Source organism: Lissotriton vulgaris, chromosome 1_1 (assembly GCF_964263255.1).
Source record: "Lissotriton vulgaris chromosome 1_1, aLisVul1.2, whole genome shotgun sequence".
In the NCBI taxonomy this organism is placed as follows: Eukaryota; Metazoa; Chordata; class Amphibia; order Caudata; family Salamandridae; genus Lissotriton; species Lissotriton vulgaris.
In genome coordinates this window covers 1,843,206,252-1,843,228,572 of record NC_141685.1, presented here as the reverse complement: position 1 = coordinate 1,843,228,572, position 22,321 = coordinate 1,843,206,252, and the positions used below count along the sequence as shown (strand labels likewise).

Sequence of the window (22,321 nt, the reverse complement as noted above, 5' to 3'; positions counted from 1 at the left end):
ATGTCAGGCCATCCGGCTATGATTTTTAAGCGAAGTGCTCTTACTGTTTCAGCTCAACGAAATGCTTGCTGGAGTGGTCGACTTCATTTGTAGCATTCTGCTGCAGGTGTAGCATAGCCTATGCTGCTGAACAGGATGGGAGAGCATCCACCCTGGTCTGTGTGACATTCTAAAATACTATATAACATAGGGTGTCCCTTTTAAGTAAGAAAATGAGTAGAACACTGGTTTAGTGTACACTGTGTGCTGAGTGCATAAGTATCTTTAGGTGATGGGGTTCCTATTGCTTGCAGTAGAGAAGGCTTGTTCTTTGAATTAAAATGTCTTGCGTAAAAAGTGAAATCCTTGGTGGGAGTGCTCTAGTATAATGGATGCAAGATTATCATTCATTAACCTGGGGACCAGAACTGAGAATCTATTATCGTCCACCAAAGCCTCTTTAAATGGACTAACTGCAGCATAACTTTATCCGAGTATGTTAAGCTGTATGTTTTTGAGGGCTTAAACATTTCTGCAATAGATAGTAAGGGGCAATGTTGTATGCCACAGAAAGCACCAAACTCCGATTAATGTATCACCTTTCATTAGCTCAGGTAGATAGCACTTTTTCCCACCTTCCCGTACCGATGACCATTCATGCCCTTGAATTTTGCTTGCCTTATAATCAAGCTAGAAATTGTATTGTGATTATGAAGTACAGAGTGTTTGCATAATTCATAGGGAACTGGTCACATATCTAACAACTGTTTGTCTCAATTTTTTTTCATTAACTTCTTTATTTTCTATAGCTTAAATGAATGAATGATTCTGTCTTCTGTACAACGTAAACCATCTGGCTGTCTAGTTCAAGCTACTTGTCCATTAAAACTACGAGTTCCATTATTTTGTGAGCGTGCTTAGCATATCAACCAAGAAAAAGGGAGGTAGTGACCAGTAAGGCAACCCTGTTAGGAAAGCTCTTGCTTCCAAGTGATATAAATCCAGTTTTGGATCTATTTATTATAGTCACCGCTGATGCTCTCAGGCTTCATTTTGGCTAGCCAATATGTTAAATTCTAACATTGATTAGATGGAAAATCACCACTGATCTGTTATATGTTGTTAATGTGAGACTGATCGCTGAGTTTCCATCTCTGAATGAAAAATAATAACTGCTAAATATAAATGCTAATCACTGCAGACAAGATGGGGGGGGGGGAGGGAAGAGTGGAATAATGAGACGGTGATTGACCACCTCTGCAAAAAGAGGGATACTAAATCAATCCTGTACTCATAATGACTTAGCTGAATGAAGCAGGATGTTATCCGGCCATGTTAAATGCTGTGGCAAGGCCCAGCAATGCCATCATCTCTAAATTGCGTGTGCCGTTGATCTTATGGATATGATCCTATAATGTCAAGCCAGGCGAATAATGGTCCATAAAGAGAACAGGCCCTTGAAAGAAGAGTAGCAATGGCGCTTCCACACAGACTACTTGCGCATCAGTCCTGAAGTTTCCAGAATGATCCTCTTGCTTAACAAGCCAGTCTTGATTGCCTAAGCCATGTGCCCAAACTACTGTCATAAACATAGTAAATATTTTACATGTTTCATTCACTCGAGACAGTTCTTTAAACAATTCAAAGACATTTCTAATTCCCTCAAAAAAGGTGGACAGTTCCAGTAACCTAGGGAAATACAGCCACACCTCCAAACTGCACTGTGTTTACATGGTTTTGGAATTCTTAATTACAATAGAAAAGAATGTCAAGTGGCATGCGTACCATTGACATGCAACTCGATCAGAGATTAAGATTAGAGTTCATCCAGCAGTTCTTTGTCCTCTTGCCTCACTGTTATAAATTGAATTCCTGGTTGGCTGAGGTATGCACCCAAGCCAGGCAGGAACCACCATTCTAGTCAGGGTAAGCTAAATACACACTAAAAGATAACCTGTGCTCACCATCTGGTAGCTTGGCACAGAGCAGTCAGGTTTATCGAAAAAGGCAATGTGTCAATTATTTGTGCAACACACACAGTAACACAATGAATACACCACAAAATGACTCCACACAGATTTATAAAAATAGATTACTATATTATAAACAAAACAAGGTCACAACGACAAAAATACAACGTATAGTAGTTGAGTAAATTAATTTTAAAGTTATAAATGCAGTAAAGGGCTTAGAAGCAAGTGGTGCAAAAGAGGTTACTTTAGGTTGGGCTGGAGTGGGGCAAAGTCAAAGTTCGGGCAGACCCCGATGGATCGCCAGCCAGCTACAGGACCCACACAGGCCCTGTGGAACAAAATACCTTACTTGGTCGCAAGCAGCAAGATCCATTCAGCAAAGGTGATGCGTAAGTTCCGAAGACGGGAGCCAGAGCCAAGGCGTCAAGCAATGCATCAGATTCTGCCATGTAGTCAAGGGGATGTGTTAACATCATCAAGCGGCAGCGATACGCTGACCAGTGCATCGATCTCTGGAGGGAAAGAGCTGGTTCAGATGCGCAGATTTTATTCTTGCATTCTGGTCAATGTGCCGGTACTGTTACAACCAGATAGGAAATCCGTGTTGCAAGTATCTGGGACACATCCAGTGAGCCAGTCACAGGAGCAGGGGTGGATACTTTGATTTCCCTGATTCTCAAACAACATGACGCAAGCCAGCAAGCCCTTGTAGATTATTTGGAGGAAAGGCAGAGGCCAGCGCTCTTTCAACACAGCAGTCCTTCTGACAGAGGTTCAGTTTAAGATCCAGAAATGTCTGGTTTGAGAGCGATCAGAGACCCAGTACTTATAGCCAAAAGTGCCTTTGATGTGGAGGTGACATCTGATAGAGACTACTAGCCGCAGATTCCTTAACATAGAAGTATCCCCAGGAGTGAGACTGGATCTGGAAAATGTTTCTTTTCCCAGCATCTCTGCGCACCGGGGGCGGCACGGCGTGACTCTGCCCTGACGCCATCCGCGGGCGTGACGTCAGTGAGGTCACATAAGCCCCACCCCGGCGCACTGACATCAGTATTTTCCTTTTCTGCGTGCAACGGTGATCCGGTTTGTGAACTGGGCCTGTTTGGGCCTTTCCCTTCGCTATTGCGTAGTGACTTGTGGGAACACTGTGCGGATGCCTTCAGGCTCTAAAACGTGTTTGTCTTGTGGACGCCTGTCGGCGACGGACCCTCACCTCATTTGCATGTGGTGTTTGGGGAAAGATCACTGCTCCACTGACTGTGAGGCGTGCCAACGGTTGAAGCCAAAATCGCGGTGGGAACGCCGGATGAAGCTTCTCCCGGCTCGCATGTCCAGGTCGGCTTCGTCACATCGATCAACTTCTGCAAAAGGTTTTCGAAGTGGTCGTCGTTGCCCTCATCTCTCTCCTGTGCCGCAAGAGCGTCGCTCCCCTGTCGGTAAGTGTCGCAGTTTGTCCCGGAGGGCTGGTTTCCGGTCTGTTGGGGGCGTGGGATCTCCGCGGGTGATGCCACCCCGCGTATCGTCCCCCCTATCCACTGTTTCCCGGTGAGCGGACGTCGAGAGCCGAGATGAAGGCATATGCGACGGCTTTGCAGGTCTCCCTGCCTCCTCCTTCTCCTCCTGGGACATCAGCAGACCCCCGGCACAGTGTGGGGCCTTCCGCGGCGTCACCCACGGCTCCGGCCCCGACTGGTTTGGCTCCAGGCTTGGAGGATGTGGTGCTGTTGGGTGCATGCCTTCGGACCGCGGCGCCCCGGCTTTGCCGTAAACTTCTAAGGGAGTCACTGTGGTGTGGCTGGAGGTCGCCAGGGCTCGGGTCGCATCCCCGAGCCCCTCTCGGCCTTTTGACAAGGTGATCCTGTCTAAGGCCGAGGTGACGCCTCTACGGCGCTGGCAGCTGCTGGCCCTGGCTGCGCCACAGGGGTCGGCGGACCCCCCTCGTCCCGTCATGGGGTGAGGCCGGCAGGAGACCCCTTGTCCCTCCCCGGGCCCCTCTCGTTCTTCCACGCAGGCGGCCGCCTCGTCAGAGGTCGAGTCGGCCTTGACGGCGCCACAGGGGTCGGCGGACCCCTCTCGTCCCCTCGTGGGTCGAGGCTGGCAGGGGTCTCCCTGTCATTCCCCTGGTCCCGCTTGTCCCTCCACGCAGGCGGTTGCCTTGCCGGAGGTCGAGTCGGCCTTGGCACCGCCATGGGGATCGGCGGGCCCCCCTTGCCCACTAATAGGTGTAGGTTGGCACGGGGCTCATTCCCGGGTGCTCCTCGGACCTCTACGCAGGCGGCTGCCTCGTTGGAGGTCGAGCCGACGCCGTTCCGGTGCCGCCCCTTAGCCACCTCAGCTCCGGCTCCGGTCCTGCCTCGGTCTCCGGCGCTGTGTGATGTGGCGGAGGCCTGGCGCTGGATGACGACAGCACCCTGCTCAAGGTTATGGATTCTATGGCTCCGGACAGGCGCCAGGTCATGGATTCGTCTTCACACGTCCCCTCTTCCCCGGAGGTTGGGTGCTTGTTGGTGTCGTCTTCGCCGGAGACGGGCCCCCGCATCGTGGCCTTTTCCCCGGCGTCATCCAAGGCCGGCTTCTCACCGCGGCCACGGTTTTCACAAGAGGAACCACAGGTCCCCCATTCCTCTGTGCCTCTTTCTCCCTTCCAGACCTGGCATTTCCCCACTCCGATTGGCTTAGGGGATGGCCGCCTTAGCTTGCAGCCGTCACTGACAGAGGAGCTGCTTTCCCCGCCGCGGGGCGCTACGGCAGGTGCGGCCCTCGCTTTCGCTGTTTCCACCGCTGTGGGAATTCTGCGCATGGGTGATCCGGCTGCTCATTTTCCAGATCATCTTTTCTAGGATTTTCACCAGGGTTCTGGTGGGAGGGAACTGCTGCTACCCTTTGAGGGTTCGCTCTGTTCTTGTCTGATGGGAACTTGGGGGCGCCCCGCCACGGGTGATCCGGTGCCCCAACACCTACTGCACCGGCACCTTCCAGGACCGCGTGATCCAGTGTGCCTTTCCCTCCACCCCTGTGCCAGTGGGCCCCTTTTGCGGACCACCTTTCCCTCCCTGCCGTCGCTATTGTCTCCACCATCACGGGAGGCCCGTTGGCTGGATTCTTGGGGGCGCAATATGTTCGTCTCGAACAGTGCGGCTCTGCGGGCCCTTCACACCTTATGTGTGTTGGCGAGGGCCACCTCTTGCTTGTGGGACTTGATGGAGTCCCTTGAATCTGCAGCTTCTCCTGAGGGTGCTGGTGTTGACTTGCGCACCACGTGTTAGATGGCCGGGAGCTGCTGCCGTTTATTATTCGCTCCGCTCTGGACATTTCTGAAGTGAAGGGTCGTGCCATGGCGTCCTCGGATCTTCCCTTCGATGGCACTCTCTTGTTCCACGTGCCAGCAGACTCGACCATCCAGAGGTTCTTGGCGGGGCTTCAGCCTCCTCCTCCTTCTCCTCTTCCTCCCCCTCAGTATTCTGTAGGTTGATCTGTCTCTTGGGCGCTGTTCTTTCGTTGAGGCTGGTCACCCTAGTTGTGTGATCTGTGTGTTTCATGTGCCTACAAGTCCTCTTTTATTGGGACTGTGGCTCTGTTGGCTGCTGGCCGGCCCTTTTTTGCTGTATCTTTTGCTTGGATTATCTGCACCAGATTGGCCCTGAGATTAGGCCTTCTGTCATTTGCTCTTGTCTTTTTCCCCGCTGTTCTTTTTGTGTTGTCCTCTGCTGCTGAAGTTTCTTCCAAAGAGGGTTCCCATGTCTTGGGACTAACATAACCCACGTGGGGTAGCGGTAGCTGTTATATAGCTTGTTCTGCGCTTGGGAGTTGTGGTCGCCTTTGGGTCTCTGCTCTCCCTGGCGTTTAAGTATGTTGCAGGTGCAATTCCCTTCTAGGTGTTCGGAATGCCTTTGGCGGCGCCCCGGGGTCTCCGGGGTCGCTGTGCTGTTAGCCTGGTCTGCCCTGCCATCTGTGACCTGGCGTCATGGCTCTGGTTACACGTCTTTTTGTGTCGTGTGCGCGGTCCCCTTCCTGAGGTGTGTCCGGGGCCTTCTTCACCTTCTGGCTCTGTCTTGGTGGCTGAGATGGATTTCTTTTACTCCCTCTTTCAGGAGCACCCTGCCCGGTCTTTCTGGGTGTCCCCGGGCTGCTCTTTCTGCTTCGGCCTACTTTATTGTTGTAGGCGCTGTTCTGGTCTATTGACTCTCCCTGTGGTAGGATCAGCTGCCTTCTTCACGTGATGTGTTCCTGGTGAGGGGGGACTTGCTTTTTTCTGCCTCGTCTCCTTGGCGCCTCTGGGTGGATCTTCTTCCTCTTCCTTGCCTTGGACATGGATGGAGGTTTTTGTTGCCTGATGTAGGAGTGGGGTGCTTCAGCCTCCTCTTGCCTTTCCCCTGTTTCCACTACAGAGTGTGCACGGGATTCCTCTTCCTTTCTGCTTTCCGCCTCCCCCTTGGGATCGGTGGTGTTCTGACTGTAGGGGTTCCCCTTGCTGGGGGGACAGGGCTCCGCGCCCTGTCCGTCTGATTCGTGCCCTATGGGACCAACTGACATGTCCAGGCTGGTGGGGCCCTCTCGCAGACCTCCTCCCTAGTGGGTATTCTACGTTAAGAAATCTGCGGCTAGTAGTCTCTATCAGATGTACAAGTTACTTACCTTCGGTAACGATGTATCTGGTAGAGATGATTCTAGCTGTAGATTCCTTCACGATCCACCCTTCCTCCCCGTTCTGCGAGGGTCTTTTGCTTGCTCTTCCGCACTCACCTGCCTCTGGGTGACTTGTTTTTTGTGAGTGCCCTCTTTCACTCCTCCCTAGCGGGATGCTTGTTGGTGGGTTTGCATCCATTCCTTCTTTCTGGTACGTAACTGGTCGGTTCATGGGTGATCTGGCACCCATACTCTCTGGTGCTTCCAGTGGGGGGCCTTCTCCTTTTTCCTTGTTTGGAAGTTCTGGCTCATTGGCAGTCCTCTGAGTTGGTCTCCTGGCGGGCCTCAGCCTTGGCTCCTTTCAGGGGACGCGACTCCCCTAGTCGTGTTGTCTTGGGGTGAATTGTCATTGCTCTTCTGTCTTTCCCTGTTAATGGACTGTGGTTACAGGCTTCTTCGTCTGCTGCACAGTTTTTCATATGCTTTCCCGGTCTCCAGGGGACTGTTGTATTGTTTGCGGGGTTGTTTTGCAGCAGCTGTGACTGCTCTTCCCTTCTATGACTTTCGGTGCCATGGTGCCTGGCACGTTCCCGAATGGACTGTTCCCCTCCATTTGCTTCCTTCCTTCCTTTTGGTTTGTCTGCTGTTTCGCACACTATTCCCATATTCTCACATTTTTTGGTTTGTGATGGCTCCGCTTTGTGGTTCGGAAAAGTTCTCCGAAGAAAACTGATGTCAGCGCGCCAGGGTGGGGCTTATGTGAACTCGCTTTCATCACGACTGTGGATGGCTTCAGGGCGGAGTCACGCAGTGCCGCCACCATCGGGCAGAGATGCTGGGAAAAGAAACATTTTCTGGATCCAGTCTCACGCCTGGGGATAATTCTACGTTAAGGAATCTGCAGCTAGAATCGCCTTTACCAAAGGTGAGTAACTTGTACTTCAGAGCAGCTCTTTAAAGTGCATGCGGTTTCCTTTCAGCTCAGACCTGTCTGATAGGCTATCTATGTGGGGTAAATCAGCCCTTTGTGTGGGGACAGGACATTGCCTATCCCAGCGAAGTGTTAGCCTCTCCCTTCTATCCTGCCCAGGCAAAGCCATCAGAAAGCAGATGTATGTAGATGAGTACTTAGACACACCTATCCTTCCTATTTTGTGGCTGTCTAGAGGAATGCACAAAGTGTAGCTGTCATCCCCTCCAGATGCGTACTGGAGACAGGCTGTCAGGCACAGAGCAGCAACTGCAGAGAAATGTCCACTTTTACGTGCCAGTAGGGCCAAATTATTTTTACGTACCATATGCTACCTAGGTCCTATGGCCTTCTTGGGTTACCCCAGTAATTTGTAATACCACTTTCTAAAAGTGGCATTTTTAAAATAATAATGTTAAATCTAACTTCACCAGTGAGGAGAATTTATAATTACTATTCCCAACACACGAAATTCAAATAAGCTACTCCTCTCTAATCAGGATTTACAGCATAAAAGTGTATTCAGGAATTCCCAAATACTAGCCTATGAGAGGGGTTGGCCTTCAAGTAGTGAAAACGAAATAGACTTTTTATCACTACAAGGGCATGTAAAACATGGATTCAAGCTAGACTGGCTGATGGTGGGTGTTACACAGAAACCGGTCCCAGGATGCTTGTTTTCGGATCAGGGAAGACCTGGCTTGGCAGTTCGGGCTGGACTGTTCCCATGAGGCACAGGGTCAAGACTGATTTGAATATAGCTGGATCTGAACTGAGGTGACGAGGTGAGCTAAAGAATGTTGATGGATTCAACCCAGATCTGTGACTGGGGGTGAATCTCTGAAAAGTTTCAGCGCTCCGTCCATCATCTCCTTGTGTTTGTTTTGTTCGCCCTAAGTTGGCAGGGTATGCCCAGACATGTGTACCTTTCTCACTTTGCCACTGGATTGAAGCTAGCCTTGTTGATGATGGGTGTTACCCAGAAACCGGTCCCAGGATGCTTGTTTCTGGTTCAGGGCGGACCTGGCCTGGCAGTTCGGGCAGGACTGTTCCCATAACGCACAGGGTCAAGTCTGATTTGCATATAGCCGGGTTTGAACTGAGGTGGCGAGGTGAGCTAAAGAATGATGATGGATTCAACCCAGATCTGTGGCTGGGGGTGAGTGTCTGAAAAGTTTCAGCGCTCCGTCCATCATCTCCTTGTGTTTGCTAAGTAGCTTTAAATGCCAAGTCGTAGTGGCAGTAAACTGCCCACATTGGCCCTGTAGTGGCAGGCATAAGACAGACATTGAAAGCTACTTTCGTGGGTGGCACAAAAAGCTCTACGGCACACTAGTAGCTTTTAATTTACAGGCCCTTGGTATATGGTATACCACTTTACAAGGGACTTGCAAGCAAATCAAATATTCCGTACAGGTGTAAACTAATTATTCCATATTTAGAGGAGAGAGCAAATGCACGTTGGCTCTGGTCAGCAGTGGTAAATTGCCCACAGTCCTAAAGCCAACAAAAAGGTTGTAATAAAAAGAGGGGGAGGAACGCAAAATGTTTGTTTGACACTTCAAAGACAGACATTTTCTAACAATGACATCACAGGACTTGAGAAATACTTTGCCTCACAGGAACCACCAGTGTCATTAAATGGACATTTAAGAGAAAGCACATGGATACAATTGACAGAGTTGTACATATCACAATACAAAAGAATGTGCCCACAAACTAAGACAAAATAATTTAGCCCCAGTGGACACCTCTACATCCTGTAAGGACCTTCACTTTAGGCGTGCCAGCCAATCATGTGGGAGGACACTCTATTACCCTGATGTCCACTTTTAAGGGTGGACACGGACAAGGATTTCGCCTGACGCTGCCTGTTTAGGCCAGGATGGGTCTAGAGCCAGAACCCTTGTCCTGCAGGTAACCCTTCAGCTTCATGTTTCTCACACTCCATAAACTCTATACCCAGACTCATGTCCAAAATATTTAATCACACACACAGCAAACATGAATATGAGCATCCACCTCCCACTCTCTAGCTAGCACATACAGACATCAAAAAGTGCAATCCCTCCAACTCAGTTTTCTCACCACACATTCAGCAATCTCACCGTGCATTTAACATATCTAATATCTTCACTAAAAAAACGTAGACACACTCTTAATCCCAGAAACATGGCTCATACCTACTTCACTGAAAATCCTAGACGACTTCTTCCCAGCAGGCTAAAACATCAGACACTTAGTCAGCATGCACATGACAGGAGAAGGACTTGTTGCCATCCACAAGTCTACCTTGCTCTCCCTTAACCTGACCAATAGACCCCCCATATCCTCGATTCTTCTCACCCGTCCCACATTTCTCGGCAACTCAAGCACTGAGTCAGTAAATTAATCTCTTTATCACTCTTCCACACCATGAACATCAAACAGTACATCATAAAACTTTGATATTGAAGACAGAAAAGCTCAGTCTGAACCTAGCCGCCTTAACCTCTATCCAGCGTTAGACCATGATCTCCATGATTGTACTGACCACTTTACAAACCCCAAGGCCGACTGAAAAAGAAAATATAGAATAATAAATGGGTAACAGTGAATAACCGGATTATTTTCACCTCTGGTTTTTGAGTATCATCAGACAGACAACTATAACAAAGCTCAAATTGTCTCTGATATTACTCATAAATCCATCCGGAAAATCATCCCTGTTATTCACTTTTTACTTATCTACACTTTTATGTTATGTATGACCCCTTTATCTGCCCCATGCTTTCAACATCTTGCAAGAGCAGAAGTGTAAAGAAGGAACAAGTTCTGACGATGCCCTCCCAAAGATTAAAACAAAATTCCTGTCATCCTAGCATCCACACCCACCCTGTATTTTTACCACCCTGCACACAGTGTTAAACAAAAATACCTGGACTCATGCCAGCCACCCCCACCACTTTCTCCATTTAATCTTCTCAGCTGGGCAAATTTGAGAAAAGAAATAATTGGTCTCCTGCCAACCACCCTTATTGTTGTCTGCATTTAGAAGCATGCCTGTATTGGGGGTAAAAAATACATACTTTGCCAACCAACCCTGCCACCTTCTATATTTTACCTCCACCTCAAAGATGTACAAATAATTACTTGCCTCCAGCCAACCCCACCACCCTCTGTGTCACCCCTACCCATTACTAACCAAAGCTGTGTGCTCTACTCTCACAGTAAGAGGGGAGAGTCAACATGGATTGCGACTGGTCAGCACTGCTGACAAGGAAATGTGGAGGTTGGTGCAGGCCACATACTGCCTGTGTTATATCACCTCCCCGTGGCCTGGGAAGACCCACAAGAAGCAGTAGAAGGTTGATGAGGCTAAAAGTTGCAATTCTGCCACCTTTCTAGGGTCTTCACAGACCAAGGCGAGATGGCAGAACCAAGGATTAGTGAGTTCTTCCATTGGTAAAATGACAACAGTGGGAGACCGTTTTTATTTCCCACTTTTGTTATATAATAGCCGTTCATAACAAAAATTCCTCTCCTTCAAGCATTTCCTTGTGGACCACATCCAAGGGGAACTTCTCAACCTTTCAAACTGCCACCTTGTTTAAGAAATAGCACTTTTGAAAAAAATGAGACTCCAAATATAAATGTTCAGTACCATGGTACGTTCAAGAACTCCGACAACAAGTTCTCCATATGCTAACAAAAAAATGAATGTGGATTGACAAGCGCCACTGATAACCTCATTCAACTTTAAGCACTCTGCTGGACACCCAGATCCTTCCTCATCATTGAGGCCCCTTTAACAAACTCACAGTTAACAAATCTTCTTATCAGAAGTAGAGTAATATTCAAGGCTGTCATACACGGAATCAGTCCTCTCTTCACTGGTTGAGCTTGCCTATGTCTGATCTTGTCCACCTTGCCTTGCAGAGGCTGCCTACACTCTGCTGCTCTATGATGAGTTACTGGAGTGGTCTGACCGGCCCTTGAGAGAATTTCTCAACTATCCAATGCAAACAGAGTGGCAGCGCAAGGAGTTTCTTCACTTGACCATAATTCAGAACTTTGACAGGGGAAAGGTAAGCACATCTTTTATATTGTTTAATGTACTAATCCAGAAAACACATTAAGCATCCATAGGAAAATCCTGACCTTGTGTGGCAATTGATATTTCTAAATGTGTCTGATTATGTAATGCTCTTGTACAGTCCCTTCCAGGCATAGTGTGACAAATTATTTGTATCCAGCTTTTAGGGAAGGCTCGTTCTAAATCAGAAATGTTGTGTAAGTGATTCCCTTGCCTTGCCAAGTGATCTACAAAACGTGCAGGCAATGTACTGAATTGTAAATGACTACATTGTACTACTGAGAATAAGAGGTTGCACTAATGAGCACAATGAAATTGTGATACAGCTAACTTTCCTGAATGTGTCATCAGAACCTGAAACTATAAAACTTTTCTGCAGCATTTATGACAGTACTAGCAGGGATCTATGCTTTTTCCACACTTTCATGCATTTCTTTTGATATTTTTATTGGTTGCAATATCATCCTGTGTGCAATACCTCCTTTTTCCTGATACTAAAGCACAGTTAAGAATCTCAATCAAGCTAATCACATATTTGTTTTATGGTATAAACAACGAATGTGTAAGGCGATACACTTCAGATTGTTTACAAGGGAGAAAGGGCGTATGTATTGTGGATTGGAGTTACCATCTTGGATTGTGGTCACCTGTATGGATCAAGGTCACAAGACTTCAAACTTGAATTGGGCTCGCCATTTTATGGTGCAGCACTGGGGTCAAGGACAGTGCGTTCCAGCCTTTCCTGCTGAAAGTTTCGCCCACCTAACTGCTACCAATCCTCTATTTCTAAGCTGGTTTGAGAACAACAAGCAGAGATGATCATGTTCATGGCAGCATGGTTGCTTCTTTGGACCATCATATTTTATTTTATTTTATTCAAGCCCCACATTACAGGAATCCTTAGGAACACCACAGCATAAGCAATTGGTGGTTATGCTTTAAAAACTATTTCACAGCTTCTGATTCCTGTGGCTCACTTCAGTACAGGACTCACTGGCCCCATCACTCTGTTGCAAACGTTGACGAGAATTGCCAGCAATCACTACGACTTGCTGTCTGAAAATGTGCATGTTTGGAAGCGCCTTCATGCAATGTTGGGGCGTGTTTACATGTAAGGCAAATGTAATAGAGAATTTGTTGTAGTAGAGAAGGCACTCCGGTGTTACAGCACATTATACTGAGCTTGGCCTGAAAAGGAAATAAAGTAATTAACATAGTGTAACACCCCCTGTCTTTAACAGCATGGGGGAAAGAGGTGCGAGTCATTGACAGCTTTTGCCTAGACACTGGATTTCGCACATGATGCAGCAGAGTATTTTGAATTGTGGTTCTAACTAGGCGGTATTCCTCAGTGTGTTTCAAGCCCGGACATTCAGCAAATAAATATGTACATCCCTGGGACCGTTGTCGCCAGGTTGTCATCTCAGATTGTCATGAACTACCTTGAGAAGCAGTTCTGAAAACTTTAATTTCTATAGTGCTGTCGCCCCAGACTTGTGTCCACATTGGTGGCTGAAGCAATGTTTAACCGTTCAGAGGAAAAGCCAGAATACATTTTAACAATATAATCAAATTGGTAAGAGGAAGAAAAAAAAGATGATTGTTATTCTAACAGTCCCCAAAGTGAACAGCAGTGAACCGCTGGTGTTGCTAAAGGGTAAAATGCTGATCATGGTAGGGGAAAAACAAAGCTGGTCCAACTATAATCAGCGTATGCAACCTTCAAAAGTTGGATAGACACAACACACCTGAATGGAAAACGAGTAAGGGTTGTTTTTCTTTTTGCAGCTGAGGGCTGCAGTGCTTCTGAGACGTTATTGCATGGTTATTTTAGATGAAAGTAAATGTTTCAGGTGAATATTGCCGTTGCCATTTAGTTCCCTTTTAGTCCCAGTGAGAAGAAGTGTCAAGTGATAGAGTTATTAAGTAGACACTCTTTGACTTCATCTCGGTTTGTAGATTAAACATCTGCAAGGATGTAGACCTCCTTGTCCTCTCTGTCCTGCTCTGTCACTTTGTATTTAGCCCCACAGGTAAAGGAAATGCTGTTCTTTTACCACCTTTAGATGTGCTTTTACGAATTGATAAGTTACTTCTGTCATTTTAATGAACGAGGGTCTCTTACGCACTGAATTGTTTTCTTCTAGGATAATCATCTTTCCCACCAGTAACAGTAAAAAAAATGTTTTTATTTGATCCAGACCTCAACTGAGATCAACAAATACAGAATTAAAATAATTTTAAATACTCATAAAAATGATTAGATAAAAGACTTTTGCTTTTTAGACTCACTACAAGATGGTACAGTAGCAATATTATACCACCTACTCATACAGAATTCGATAGGATTAGATAAGGTAAAATCTTCGGTTTGTGCTTATGATTTAAAACAGCTTCAAAAAGCTTTTTAACATTTTAAACAGATTATGGCAAAAGATTCATTAACAGGAGAGTTACACAATGTAATTAAATCTTGGGCAGAGAATGCGTTATACTTTAATTGAATTGGCATCTATCTCACCGAAGTTTCATTGTTCTTGATGATTGTTTTTGCTGTGAAAACGAGGTACATTCTAATTTAGGCAAGGTGGCTTACTCCTATTTTACTAACAACCTGAAAACTATTGGACGTTCCTTTTCAGCCTACAATACAATGGTTGTGCTTTGGGAAGGTAGCGTTTTTCAGAAAGGACCCTTAATAAAAATTGTGTGATATCATGCTCTGTGAATAAGTGTCTTTTCGTAAATTAAACAATTCTGGACACTCAATAGTAGCCTGAGTTCAGCTAGACCTTCAATCTCATTATTTTATACAGGGAATGTGTATTCTAGTCCCCTCTAGAAAACGGCAACCACAAGCAGTATGTACAGATCATGACTACAAGACATGGTATTGTAGATCCACAAGGGTTAAATACAGCTGCATGTATGATTATTGTGAAGTAAAATGACAATGAATATTTCGTCTTGGGCTGATTTTTCGTTTTATATTTTTCTCAGTGTTGGGAAAATGGAATTATTCTCTGCAGGAAACTTGCAGAGCAGTATGAAAGCTACTATGACTACAGAAATCTCAGCAAGATGAGGGTAATGTAGCCTGGTGCATTATATTTGAGTCTTGTTTAATTTTCTTGCATATTGCCCATTCATAAATTGACTATGAAAGCTACACAAAAAGGAGAAATCATTGCTAGAAGCTAGAGATCCTTATCATGACTAGTGAGACCAACAAGCAACTGAGGAGGTATCATAAAAACATGGCCAGTGTACAAAAAAGTAAGAACGATTGAGGTCTACAATTTTGCATTTATTTATTTCCATGTAAGACCAGTTTGAATTTGTTGTCCTGAAGCTATTGCAGGCACTTTTGATGGATTTTAGACATCTGCATATTTGTGTGTTATGACTCCCCCAAGTAAAATAAAAATAATGCAAGACAAACTTTTGGCTTCTGGGAAGTTATTGAAAACAACAGAAATATACTGCCATCCATTCTAGAGTGCAGCACTATATTTTTCAAAAATGAAACTCAGGCAACATAGAATCATACGTAACTGCCCTGTCAATGATAAGTAGGTGAATTCTTTGCGTTCTGGACTGTCTGATTTAGCATCAAAGCTGACAATGACACCACCATCGTAGAATGTCACTAGAAAGTAATATTTTGCACTGTTAGATGCCTAGAAAAGTGTTTTCTCCATTAATAACAGATCAAATATAAAACCTTAGCCAATGGGGAAGTATGATTCTTTTTAACGTACAATATTCTTACACCTCCCGTCCCCAAATCATTTGAATAGTCTTTATTAGTTTGCACTGGTGCAAAAGATGATCATGTTCAATACATGAATCTGTTCTTTCGAACTGTGAATAAGTAAATTAAGCGATATAGATAAAAATGCTGGATGTGTAAGTCATTCGGTCTTGATGACTTAAGAATCGGTATTCATCAGACCGTATGTTATGTTTTGGTTGGAAAACGGGGTGGTGAACTTATTCTGTCTCTGCAGTATCTATAATAACTTCCTGGGAAAATTTGTTCACGCGTTCCTTTTTCTTCTCAGATGATGGAGGCGTCTCTTTATGATAAAATTATGGATCAGCAGCGTTTGGAGCCAGAATTTTTCAGGGTTGGATTTTATGGGAAGAAGTTTCCATTTTTCTTGAGAGTGAGTAAAGTTTTCAGAATCACTTTTATGTCATTCTTTACTTGTTTTGTTAATGTGTCATCAAGGATACAGTCATTGCACTTGACATACCAAGAAATACAGTGCACACGACCGCAGGAGCTGCCCAGTTAACCCTGCTCTTAAAAATCCCTTCTCACTCTGTTCTAGTTAAATTCTCCAATGAGATTAAAAAAAACGTGCTAAGCCTATGGCGATATGAGGTGGAAATATGAAGAAACTTGCTTGTGATTCTTTGCATTGATCGAGAATCAAACACATCCACCTCCATTTCCCCCAAACTACAGAGATCACAAATACCTTTTGGTTATAATATGTGCCCTTCAACATTAGAAGATGATAGTTTCCCTGGAGGTTCCTACCTTTCTGATAAATTATACTGGTGGGAATTCAAATGTTCATTGCACTCCTCTTCACAAAGTCTTTATGCATAAATACAGCACGTGCTGAACTTTAAATAGGAAATTAACCAAGAATAGCTTTTAAATCTATAAGGCCAAATAAAGTGATTATTGGCGAAAAATGCATACCTTATTAGCAGGAGTATAAGGCAATTAGATTAATAATCACTAATTTAATATTTGCTTGTTATTCGTTTATGGTACAATCCGTCACCAAAATATATACAGGTCTACAAATGAATCAGTTATCTAATTTTCGAATGCAGTGTCTCCTATTTTCACTTTCATCAGGAAACTGGTAGGCAACTGCTAAGATTTAATAAGAAAGTATTACGGCAGTTTAATTTTTCTAAATAAATTCTGGTCTAAACTTCATGTTAAATGACCACATACCTTAATTCAATCAACATTCAGGATGGCAAACTGTATCATCATAGCGAAAGGTCAGATTTAGCAATCCTTAATCTCTGTGTCCCTGAAAACCCATGATAATGTTTTGGGAATCTAATTGAACAAAACAGAGGGCAAGATATGAATATCATCATTCTTAGGGCCTAGTGGGGCTGCATTTTTCCACTCTTCATTTTTTCCTAATATGCAACGACAAAGTCATGGCGAAGTCGACACTGCCAACCTAGCACCCTTACTGAACACAACTGGCAGAACTAATCAGATTTGGTTCTGAAGTCTCCTCTAACCTATTATGGACAGAGTTACAAACCTATACTTAGGTCACCGACTGACTCAAATATCATTCACTGCAGTTGCTCAACTTGGCGGCTGCTTGGTTTTTGAGCAACTACCTTTTTCCTCTGCAAATTGTGTCCATATGAAAGCATACAAATAGGACCATACCCTCTGTTGCAGGGAAACTGTGACTACGGATACTCTGCTTAGAACATGGAAGTGACTTCTCTTTTACTGCTTTCTGACATCGCGTCCACTGTACTGATGCACACTCTAACCCAGAACTAAACATTATAGTCTCATATAGTTACTCAAAAGCAGACAAGTTTTGCATGGCTGATAATAAAGGCACTTTGGGGGAGAAGCAAATCACAGGCATAAACAATACATAATGAAGTGTAAATACAAGGCGTATGATAACTAGACAGGCTCACTTTTGTTAAGTGTATCAGCTGTTCTCTGTTATTACAGAACACACTAATCACTTTAATTGTGCTTGATTCAACACTACGTTTTTGGTACTACATTGAAGATGTGTAGGCCAATCAACAGAATAGTGTGAATCTTAAAAAACTTTTGACTCTTGAGCTCTTTGGAGTTTTTTTAAGATAGCTTCTTAAGTGGTCATAATCCTGTGGGCAGTCTTTCACTCATCAAGCTTCCCTATTGAGTAACGGTACACAATATTGACTTTGCTCCCCTATTCTTTTTAGCTGATTCTGTTGTCCTGCTCTATGTTTCCTGATGGTAGCAGAGAAAAATCACTAACGCAGCATTGATCAGCCGATCATAGAGCATGCATTAGTGTACACGCATATGCCGGTGGACAAGCAATCAGCAATCACCACATGTGTCCCAGAGAGATCAGTCAGCTGCATGTGGTGTTATATGTATTGACAGAACAGAAAATTCTCTCGCTTGTTAATGTTAGCAACTGTGGATGGAGTGCTCAGCCCATATGGCAAAGCTGTGTCAGCGTTGGCTCTTTTCCATAACATTGCTCACCATCGCTCTGCCCACAGTTGGCATCAGCCGCCAGCTGGCGCTCTTGCTTTGATATGAGATGATAAGTGGCTAATGAGGTTCAAACAGCCCAATTGATCAGAGTGGGTTAATTCAGTTGTATTCATTTCTTGTTTCCTGCAGTTTGATCCAACAGAGGACCCAAAAAGCTGTAACCCGTACAGTAAAGGTTTGGCATGGATTGCAGCTAAAGTCTCATCATAAACAGATAGCATTGGAAAAAGTCACAGTGGAGTTAAAAAATAGCAAGAGTACTGTTCCAACAAGATGCTCTGAATGCGGAAACAATTGATTTCATATTCCGGTTTTCACCTCTCAGACAGCCAGGTTTACCGCGTTGGGTGTTGTTTCGCACACATGCAGATGCCGTTCGTTTTGTGCTGTGGTATACATTATGATGTTTCTGCAGCTTCCATTTTGTGCACACCATCAGTCTCCTTGTTTGTCCTTGTTTACTTTAGGTGCTGACTACAAAAACATAAACAGGGTCCCTCCTACCTCTGTGAGGATGCACCCCAGGAACCCTAAACCATTATGTAGAAGATGTAGCCCTGATTATAAGTATGTTAAGTCAGGGTATAGTGTTTAGCAAGCCATTAATCCAAAGTGGAGTGTTCTCCTATTCAGATATTTTTGAAGATGGAAATGAGGCCATTTCCACCAAGCAAAATTACTGATTTCTGCTGGTGACGTCTGACGGAAAGTTTTAGGGGGATGCAATAATTAACACAACTGAAATGACCACATTCTGTTTGTACAGGGCTTGGATTTTTCCTGACACTAAGGAACAAATCCTAAGAGTGTGATCTTTCCAGTCAAGTCCTGTCAGTCCCCCCACACAGCTCATGCTGCTTTCCCACATAGTTGAACACATCACACCAGGGCACGGATGCCACCCCTACCTCTCACTAGTGAAAACAGAATGCTTAAAAGCTAGTTCATGATCCTTGTCATTATGTTGGTGCCCCATGGCACCGAGCTTCCCATGACTGGAGCTGCAGACATTGTCCAGGCAGAATTAAACAAAAGAATATCAATGATGATATTATTATTTTGGAGGGAGGGTGGGTCTTACCTAGTTTGGTGGAGAGGTCAGCAAGACACCATGTTTTCACCTCATGGGAAGATATGTGCTGAGCTTGGTGACTGGTCAAAACGTAAATACGTTGGAAATATTTTAGTGAACACTAAACTAGCGCCAGTCTAACCATGATGCCGTTATTCTACCCGTTGTTAAATCCAGCCTTCTGCCTCCACAGTTCATGTTGCAAGCAAGAGGCTGGGCGCTGATATTTTGCCCTGAGGACTTGGATTCTAATTCTAGCTTCGGCAGAAGTAAAAAATAATCCTACGACACTGCAAATCTTTTCAACCACTGCAAATCTTACTACGCCTGAGCTTGAAATAGTTAATCTGTGCCAAGTAATGAACAATACATAAATATGTGTAAAGTGTCACATTTGTTACAACCATTGTATTTTCCTACCTCTCTGCCCCTCCTGCCTACCCTCCATCTTCTGTGATCCGGGCCTATTTCACCACAGACACCAACAGTACATCGTATTTGAGACACTCCTGCCGAAATTAGAATACTCTCTGTAATGCTCGCTACCACCCTCTGTGTTGGGTCCGCATTATATTATATCAAATACCTACACTCGAATAGTAAACCAAGCATTAGCGGCTGTACAGTTAAGTGCGTGAAACCAAAATCTCCCGAGGTACCTATATCAGTCATGAACAACTGCTTTCTCGTGTTGTAGTCCGTCTTCTAACGACAGAGGTCAGCACGCATGTTTAACATGGTTCACGTCCTCTGGCGCAGACTCCGTCACAGTGTCAGAGAGCCGGAATCTTCCAGTGAAGGCGGCAGAGCGGGCCCGGCTAGGGATGAACCCCCGGCGATGGTCGGGTTGCTAGAGCAACCACGGCTGACAGTTTTCCATTGGGAAGGCGGGCTCCTGGCGGTCTGTCCGTTGAACTGACTGCTCACTGCGAGTGGGCGCAAATATTCAAGTGCGCAGGGCAGACAGGGAGTACTTTCCCTGTCTGCCCTGCGCACTTGAATATTGCAGCCGCGTGGATTAACGGGAGCAGAATCAATAACCCCTGTCCCTCCCTGAGGGTGAGAGGTGCGAGGTGGCCTGCTTTCAGGGGCTCTGCGCGGCGGGTCCAGCAGCAGGGGAGCATGGCGCGGAGCGTGCCAGTGAGCAAATGTGCTTCGTGTTTATTGATTTCTGACGCATGCCTGTGTTTACTTTCAGTGTTAGTATTTTTGTTGAGTTAGCGTAACGAGCTGTAGAGAGTTGCGGGCCATTTCTGCCCATAGAGTATTCAGCCTGTACTTTTTGTGGTTTACTATTGTTAGTTCTGGAATGGACATATGCTTCCACTACATTCATGTGATGCAGGGATTACAACACATGCTACGCAGAACATTTTAATGGATTACATGTACTGACATCCGAAGTTTGCTCTATTTGTTTGCACCGTATGTCTAGTTTAAAGACAGTGTTAACGCTGAATCTCCCCTGTCTTTGGACGGGAATGCCTTTGATTTTGAATAACACTCTTTTTCTGCTTCCTGTTCAGAACAAGGAATTTGTGTGCCGGGGACACGACTATGAGCGCCTGGAGGCCTTCCAGCAACGAATGCTGAATGAGTTCCCACATGCCATTGCCATGCAGCACGCCAACCAGCCCGACGAGACCATCTTTCAGGCAGAAGCACAGTGTATCCATACCTGCCAGAGAGCCGTTCTTGACTTAAGCCTTATATGCTTTGGTTGTTTGCCTCAAGGTTCATCTGCTCTGCTGAGGCTCAGCATGAATGTTTTATATACCAAGTCGATAATATTCCCTATTATGAAATTTAAATCACACAATTTATTGAAATGATTAAGCAAGAAGGCATCATCAAAGATACCAGAAACTGGTGGCGCCTATGCATGGACTTAAACTACACTTGTGTGTAAACTATAAGCCATATGAGCATGCAAGTTGCACCCCAATGCTGAACCGCGCTGCCAGGCTTAGGCGTAGACAATAACAGCATGACTGTATGCCCTCAGCACTCAAGAAAAAGAATCTCATATTACAATAGAAAAACAACAAGCACATCTAATCATAGCATGGCAGGCATAGATGATAAGACCCTTTCCCTTTAGAACTTAGAAACAACAGAAGTGATTGGTTGACAAAGGTGATTCCTTGTTAGATGTGGCAAATAGAGGCAAGAAGTGATGAAGGTTTTTGGAAGCCACGCTGTTCCAGGAAGTGCAGTGCTAAAGACTGTGAAACAGAAATAGGTATGAGAAGCAGTTGATGAAAGGTGATCAAAGAGGCTTGATCTGTACGAGCTGTCTGAGGGGTAGGGAGTGACACGAGGCATTCAATTAATTCATTCTAGGATGTTACATGAACAACACCTTTATCACTATGTTTACACACAGGAAATTGAGTTTTAGCTATAGCAATCCTTTCTATATCCATTTCCATGCAGATTGGGGCATGGTTTAATTTTGCACATTTTGCTAATTTTTTCTCTCACGTTGGCAGAGATGTTTGTCCAGCTTAGTTATACAGCAGGAAATTGTTTATATCTGCTGATGCAGTGATAGCAAATCCACCTCTGTGCTCACAGACATTCCATTGTGTAATATATGAAGTAGAACTCTGTTCTACCAGTGTGGTCTTTCCGCATTTTAGAAATTGGTGTACATTTATTTTCGGAGTAACTGGAAGATTCATGTCATTTTCTTATTTCTTTTCCCCTTAGTTTTTTCTCACTAGACCAAAGAATCTTGGTTGTTACAGTTGAGAGATGACAATAACCCATAAGCATAGCTTGACAATATTTAGATTTTGCATTTTTTGGGCGAGAAGCTCTTCTTATGTTATTTTACACTTAGCAAGTCACTGAATGCTTACTTGGGCCGAGTTGAGTGGTCTAAAACATCTTTATTCCGATGTATTTTTCTTGTTTCAAAGACCTTCACTAGAAGTATCTGCTCCACCTCATCATTTCTTTAACTAAAGCCGACTAGCAGCACTAAACTATTCAACTCTCGAAAACTGTGTTTCCCAAACTTTTGGATTGTAATCTTGCACACAGCAATTCCTCCAAAGGAATAGTCTGATCTGGACAGTACAGCATGTAGACTGGTGTGGAAGGAAAATTAAGTGTTACTCTATTTTCTTAATGGTTCTGTGAAATCTAATAACTCTAAATGACACTGTAATGTTAGAAAAGTGCAAAATTACCTTTTTAGACTCTTAAGTGATCTCAAGTGCAAACTGAAGGAAGTGACCAGGTTAGGGCCACCACCTCTCAGCCTTCCGTACCAAATGAAGAGTCGAAGAGACAGTGGAGAATATATACCAATAAATGTTTATTC

General features: G+C 44.8%; 1 protein-coding gene across 1 annotated transcript in view; it reads left to right on the top strand.

Moving 5' to 3' along the window:
• The window catches only part of DOCK4 (dedicator of cytokinesis 4), a 1,616,764-nt gene that overhangs the window by 1,396,669 nt on the left and 197,774 nt on the right, over positions 1-22,321 (top strand). Inside the window, exons 37-40 of the mRNA XM_086919301.1 lie at positions 11,470-11,618; positions 14,627-14,713; positions 15,691-15,795; positions 20,517-20,658. Coding sequence (XP_086775427.1) covers positions 11,470-11,618; positions 14,627-14,713; positions 15,691-15,795; positions 20,517-20,658 — 483 coding nt within the window. The remainder of the gene's footprint in view (positions 1-11,469; positions 11,619-14,626; positions 14,714-15,690; positions 15,796-20,516; positions 20,659-22,321) is intronic.